General features: G+C 41.4%; 1 protein-coding gene across 2 annotated transcripts in view; it reads left to right on the top strand.

The window, feature by feature from the left end:
* LOC138961966 (glutathione peroxidase 1-like) overlaps nt 1–3,397 on the top strand; it is a 13,994-nt gene extending 10,597 nt beyond the window's left edge. For both annotated transcript variants that reach the window (XM_070333659.1, XM_070333652.1), the window contains exons 2-3: nt 253–443; nt 1,799–3,397. In XM_070333659.1, coding sequence (XP_070189760.1) covers nt 267–443; nt 1,799–2,299 — 678 coding nt within the window. In that variant the 5' untranslated portion in view covers nt 253–266 and the 3' untranslated portion in view covers nt 2,300–3,397. The remainder of the gene's footprint in view (nt 1–252; nt 444–1,798) is intronic.
* Nucleotides 3,398–7,275: the final 3,878 nt, after the last annotated feature.

Genomic DNA, 7,275 nt, shown 5'->3' with positions numbered 1-7,275 from the left:
AGAGATGGTGAGCAAATCGTGTAGAGATGGTCTTGTCCCCATGTAAAAGCCTGGAAAGATCAGAGATGGTGAGCAAATCGTGTAGAGATGGTCTTCTCCCCATGTAAAAAGCCTGGAAAGATCAGAGATGGTGAGCAAATCGTGTAGAGATGGTCTTGTCCCCATGTAAAAGCCTGGAAAGATCAGAGATGGTGAGCAAATCGTCTACACGGGAAGGACTGTGCCTTTAATGTTGGCCGACATTTTTAACAGGCCAACAACTCAACATGAGCATTTCTCACGGCGACAAACCGGTGCCAGCCTCTTCCGTGACGTCATTCCACCAGTTGTCGGCCCTGCTGATCAATGGCCACGTGGAGGCGCTGTCCCGTTACGAAGGACGCGTGTGTCTGGTGGTGAACATGGCAACGGGTGACCAAGCCACAAAACAGGAGCTCACCCAGGTAAAGACGCAACAGAGCTTGAGCTAAAAGAGGATGTTACGTTATTAAGAACACACGCAGAGCGTTATTACTGATTTTAGCTTTCACAAAATAGATGTGTGCGTTTGTGTTTTACTTGTGTTTAAGCTATTGATTGTTTTTTGGTTGGTTGAGTGGTTGGATGGTTGGTTGGTTGGTTGGTTGGTTGGTTGGTTGATTGAGGTTGTACTTCTGTGCATTCGAATAGTATTGTAGGCCCTATTTACTATCCGAGTCTAAGTTAGTTACAGGACGCAAAATGTGAGTTATGGTCAAATATGTTGACTAACTGATCGTTTGCCTGAGTGAATACGCAAGACAGGTGTCCCACATCACTTGTACGACAACTCTGTGCTTGCTTTGTCTGTATAGGAAATGGAAGCCGTTGAACTGAAGCGTGACAGTTGCGTGCCTGACGAGTTTTGTTTTTGAGTCACTTGAGAAAAAGTGACTCTATGTAATCGGTCAGTGTTAGTCTGTCCGGCCGGCCGTCCGTAGACACCACCTTAACGTTGGACTTTTCTCGGAAACTATCAAAGCGATCGGGCTCATATTTTGTTTAGTCGTGACCTCCAATGACCTCTACACTTTAACGATGGTTTCGTTGACCTTTGACCTTTTTCAAGGTCACAGGTCAGCGTCAAAGGAAAAATTAGACATTTTATATCTTTTTTCGGAAACTATCAAAGCGATCGGGCTCATATTTTGTTTAGTCGTGACCTCCAATGACCTCTACACTTTAACGATGGTTTCGTTGACCTTTGACCTTTTTCAAGGTCACAGGTCAGCGTCAAAGGAAAAATTAGACATTTTATATCTTTTTTCGGAAACTATCAAAGCGATCGGGCTCATATTTTGTTTAGTCGTGACCTCCAATGACCTCTACACTTTAACGATGGTTTCGTTGACCTTTGACCTTTTTCAAGGTCACAGGTCAGCGTCAAAGGAAAAATTAGACATTTTATATCTTTGACAAAGTTCATCGGATGTGATTGAAACTTTGTAGGATTATTCTTTACATCAAAGTATTTACATCTGTAGCCTTTTACGAACGTTATCAGAAAAACAAGGGAGATAACTAGCCTTTTCTGTTCGGCAACACACAACTTAACGTTGGGCTTTTCTCGGAAACTATAAAAGTGACCGGGCTCAAATTTTATGTGAACGTGACTCATTGTGTTGTGAATAGCAATTTCTTCCTGTCCATCTGATGCCTCATATAATATTCAGAACTGCGAAAGTGACTCGATCGAGCGTTTGCTATTCTTGTAGTCCAATTGCCTTAAACAAATAAATGAGATAAGTTACACAATATTTTCTCTTTCTGTTGTTTTAAGCTGAACGAGTTGGCAACGGCCTTGGGACCCCGGGGTCTGTGCGTCTTGATGTTCCCCTGCAACCAGTTCGGGGGTCTCGAACCCTTCAACGGCGATGAGATCCCTCTCATACTGCACCACGTGCGCCCAGGCAGCAAGTTTGAGCCTCGCTTCCAGCTCTATGCCAAGTGTGACGTCAACGGAAGTAGATCCAGCCCCGTCTTCGAGTTTCTCCGCTTCCGTTTGCCTCAGCCAATCGACGACAACATGGTGATGTCACGTGACCTCAGCCCCATCACGTGGCGCCCCGTCACGCGTTCTGACGTAGGGTGGAACTACGAGAAGTTCCTGGTGAGCTGCGAAGGCCAGCCGGTCAAGCGCTACTCTAACAGAGCGACGATGGAGGTCATCCGGAAGGACGTTGAAGGTCAGCTGAAGAAGATCCCCAAGGCTGTGCGCGACCACCTGGGTCTCACATCCCCCGAAAAACAACGCTTGACTTTTCGGGATCATATTCGCTAAAGCGTCTGGTGCACTAAACTACAAAATGATAGCGGAAAGACTAAAAGACACACTCCTTCCCGGGAAAACGGTTCGGCTCACCGTTTCAGATGTAGCCAGACGTTTATATGAGATAAACCACCCCTCCTCTCGGTCAGCCAAGGCAAAGGATTTATTTAAGAAAACCTCTTGGGGGGGGGGGGGGGGTGTAAATAATGTTGAAAACAAATAAAAAGGAAAGAAACGCAAAATACAAATAAACTTAGGCCGATGAAATAAATAAGGATTTCGTAATTAATTTTTTTTAAATGCAAAGGTTCCGACCATATTATATACATTTGGCTATAGCATGGCGGAAACAAAGCAACAACCGACTATGTGATTTTGAAATATAATATCAATTTAAACTTTTTTCATTGTGCATTTTATCAAGTGAATTAAACTTAACAAAACTGCTTCTTTGTTGTGGAAAACAAAAGATGAAAACGTTATCACATTTGAATTAAGATAACAATGGAAACGTACTCGCCAGAAACATGAACAGTAAACGACAAAAAAAGGACCGGTTTCGAACAAATGTCTTCTTCAGCAAATAAAAGAAGAAATGACAGAGAAAGGAAACAAATAAGCAAAAAAGAGGACAGACAGTACCACAACTAACGTTGAACAAAAAAGAACTAAATCAAAGTCTGTTCTTCAATCTCACCTGCAATCTCTTGTATCTTATTCACGTTTTCTTATTATTACGATACTGAAGTGGAATAGATTTTTTTTCTCTCAGTTTACTAAAGATTCCATCGATTTATCCAAATTCCACTTGAATCAAGGTTATTCAAAATTGTCACACTATATCTTATTAACACGGCGATTTATACATATCCTCTGTATACAGACGGTACTAAAAACTGTAAATTGTACTGAAAAAACTTATATTGGCAATTGACATTCAACAACTCAAACCAAAAATTCAACATTCTGTTTTTCGCCCTGATTTCCAGTTGGTACTGTCCGATTTTACCATAAACCATATGGCTGATTTTCCCAACTTCAATATCATGAGTTATTTCTAATATGCTGACTGTTCCCTAGCAAATGATAACAGACATGTCGAGAAAATGTGTATATGTGACCCTCCACCACGAAATGAGTCGCATGTCACCTCGCGCGGTTCTGCGCTAGGCTAAAAATAAGTCCGGGGAGTGGCTGGTAACAGTGTGAGGGTCACCTTAGTCACAGGCTTATAACTCAAACAGTTGTCGCTCTTTTCTAAAACGGTTTTCACCGCTGGATAGAGCATAAAAAATTCTTTAAGAAAATTACAAGTATGAAAATCATGCAAAGGTGACATGCGACTCATTCCGTGGTGGAGGGTCACATATCAGCATGAGGCGGCAGGCGAATGCTTACAGTCAGCATATTAGAAATAACGGTTTTATTACCGTCAAATTTCGAGCAAAAGAAATTTCGAAGCGATCTCGGGAATTAGACAGAACTGCCGCAATAGGGGCTAGATCACTCCTATCTGATTATGCCTGGCAGTCAATGCATTCTCGTGGCCTGGGTCAGCCATCACTCAACTGACGTGATGAATATTAACAGGTGAAATGCGCCCTAACAACAATCTTACAAGATAAACCATGTTAAACATGCGTTTCAGTTGCTTCGATTTTTTTTGTCCAACAGAGAGCGACAGATTTAGAATTGACGCTAGACAGAAAGGAAATGACGTAAAGATGTATTTGATGTAGACTAAATTGAGTAACGCAATTTTACTTGATTCTTCAGAACTTTGACAATGACATTTTCAAGTGAGCAGGTCGGCATTGCACACTCAGAGTGCCGCGCCTTGCCGTTCTGTAAAGCACCCACCGACAAAACTGGCTTTTCGGTATTTTTTTAGATAAAGAGTGTATTATCTGAAAACATTTGAAGTGCTAGTGTCATTCTTTAGAATAAGTCATGCTGATATTGTTAATTCAAATTTGTACTTTTATTTGTCTTGTTTATTTTTAATGAGATAAACAAAAAGGGTCCCGGCCTTACTGCTATAACATTTAGCGGGTCACCTAGAATCTGTCCCGATTGGTCAAATAGCCATATGGTACACTGAAATGGAAATACATTGTACAATGTTATTGAAAAAAACTTGACTAAATGTAAAAACGGAGTTGCAGTGACACTGATACCCAATAGACATGCAGCCTCGGAGATCTCAACATATTTTATGCGTTGAGTTTGTAAATGCAGCCAGAGCTTTTTATATTTAGTCAAGTTTTGACTAAATATTTTAACATCGAGGGGGAATCGAAACGAGGGTCGTGGTGTATGTGCGTGTGTGCGTGTGTGCGTGTGTGCGTGTGTGTGTGTGTGTGTGTGTAGAGCGATTCAGACTAAACTACTGGACCGATCTTTATGAAATTTGACATGAGAGTTCCTGGGTATGAAATCCCCGAACGTTTTTTTCATTTTTTTGATAAATGTCTTTGATGACGTCATATCCGGCTTTTCGTGAAAGTTGAGGCGGCACTGTCACGCCCTCATTTTTCAACCAAATTGGTTCAAATTTTGGTCAAGTAATCTTCGACGAAGCCCGGACTTCGGTATTGCATTTCAGCGTGGTGGCTTAAAAATTAATTAATGACTTTGGTCATTAAAAATCGGAAAATTGTAAAAAAAATTAAAAATGTATAAAACGATCCAAATTTACGTTTATCTTATTCTCCATCATTTGCTGATTCCAAAAACATATAAATATGTTATATTCGGATTAAAAACAAGCTCTGAAAATTAAATATATAAAAATTATTATCAAAATTAAATTGTCCAAATCAATTTAAAAACACATTCATCTTATTCCTTGTCGGTTCCTGATTCCAAAAACATATAGATATGATATGTTTGGATTAAAAACACGCTCAGAAAGTTAAAACAAAGAGAGGTACAGAAAAGCGTGCTATCCTTCTTAGCGCAACTACTACCCCGCTCTTCTTGTCAATTTCACTGCCTTTGCCATGAGCGGTGGCCTGACGATGCTACGAGTAAAATGGCATTGCGTTCAGTTTCATTCTGTGAGTTCGACAGCTACTTGACTAAATATTGTATTTTCGCCTTACGCGACTTGTTTTTGTTATGTGTCCAAGTGGAGGGATGGTCTTATCCCTTGTCAAAGCCTGGAGATGTGAGCCGAGCTGTTTTCGCAAAGAAGACTGTGCCTCTATTATGTTTTAATCCTAATCACGAAGCCTTGCTCTCTTTGTCAGAGGGCAACTTATCGAGAAACAGTGCGCATCGTGATTGCGGTGTTGATAATAGAATACATATTTATGTAGTAAAACGTCTTATTCCTATTGAGTATCTGTTCCCAACTTCTGTGAACCTCGCTTGGGTTAAGAGCAATTTTCACGATGCAGCACAAAACGTGTGTGTGTGTGTGTGTGTGTGTGTGTGTGTGTGTGTGTGTGTGTGTGTGTGTGTGTGTGTGTATGTATGTATGTGTGTGTTTGTGTGTGTGTGTCTGTGTCTGACTGTGTGTGTGTGTTCCCCCTTTGTCTGTGTCTTTGTGTTTTTGTATTTGTCTGTGTGTGTGTGTGTGTGTCCGTGCGCGCGTGCGTTTGTGTTGAGAGAGAGAGAGAGAGAGAGAGAGAGAGAGAGAGAGAGAGAGAGAGAGAGAGAGAGAGAGAGTGCATGATGATGATGATGATACTGATGATGATGGTGGTGGAATTTTATTTAATAAGGACAAAGGCTTAAGGCTACGCTTTTTTTTACAACCTGTCCTTACAACCAATGCAAAATTCTAAGGATAAACAAGTAGATAGGAAAAAACGCAGAGGGAAACAAAAAATAAGCAGGCAAAACTTGCAATATTTTGATAGAACCAAATAACGAACATAAGAACAGCTATTTAGAAGATGCCGACAGTAACACTCGCAATAAAGCGTCCGAGAGTTGAGTGCACATTATCTCTGTACAAATATGTCTTTTAAGGGAAATAACCTATCAGAAATCGAACGAGGCTTTCGGAACTTCGTCTAATCGACTGTGAAAGGGAAATGAACCAACAGAGAACGCACAAGACTTTTGTTTAACTACCTCCATACAAGTGGATGTTTACGTGTATGACCGTTTTTACCGTGCGCACTTGGTCTTGTGCTTGCGTGTACACACGAAGGGGGATAAGGCACTAGCAGGTCTGCACATTAGTTGACCTGGGAGATCGGACAAATCTCCACCAGGCGCGGCCGGGATTCGAACCCACGACATTCCGCTTTGGAGGCCGGCGTCTTACCAAAACCACCAAGCCATTGCACCCGTCAGGTGACTGTACAAAACGCGGACTAACCCAACACAAAACTGGATCTATTCGCCTCAGTAGGCACACCATTCATCGTGAATACCTTAAAACTAGTATTTGAATACTTACATTATTCCAAGTAAAAGTGCGTTTAGTTTGGATGATCTTCATAGACGACAATGCATCTCAGCATCTTGTTTCCACTGACTATAATTCTTGGCCCTTATGACGTCAGTGGAACTTGTTGGCATTTGCTCGACTTCCGGATTCGTTTTTCTAAAAATCCAACGGGTGTCGTCTGCTGGACGTATGCTCCTCTGGCAAACTCTGATGATGTAATCGGGATGCTGACACCAAAGAGCCAGTTAGGTGGCGCTTATCAAAATATAAATATTATATAATTATCATTGGTTTGGATATTTTCAAGTGTGCGTCTCAGCTGTGGTACAGCAAATACGGTACCTCAGACGTCTTGATGTCAAATTCGCCAGAAAACGTTTTCCACAAGGGTGAGTTGGGGTAGGTAAACAAGCTTTACAAAATGTATGTTACGTTATGATACATAAGATGAATGTCTATCATCAAAGTATAAACAGAGCCTTATATTATGGTACATGTGTTCGGGTCTGAGACTCGAAGCGAGCGTCCACACATACATACACATACACAGGCGCGCACACACACACACACACATTTTCACTCG

This window comes from Littorina saxatilis, linkage group LG1, assembly GCF_037325665.1.
Source record: "Littorina saxatilis isolate snail1 linkage group LG1, US_GU_Lsax_2.0, whole genome shotgun sequence".
NCBI classification, from domain to species: domain Eukaryota; kingdom Metazoa; phylum Mollusca; class Gastropoda; order Littorinimorpha; family Littorinidae; genus Littorina; species Littorina saxatilis.
This window is presented reverse-complemented; position numbering and strand designations above follow the sequence as displayed.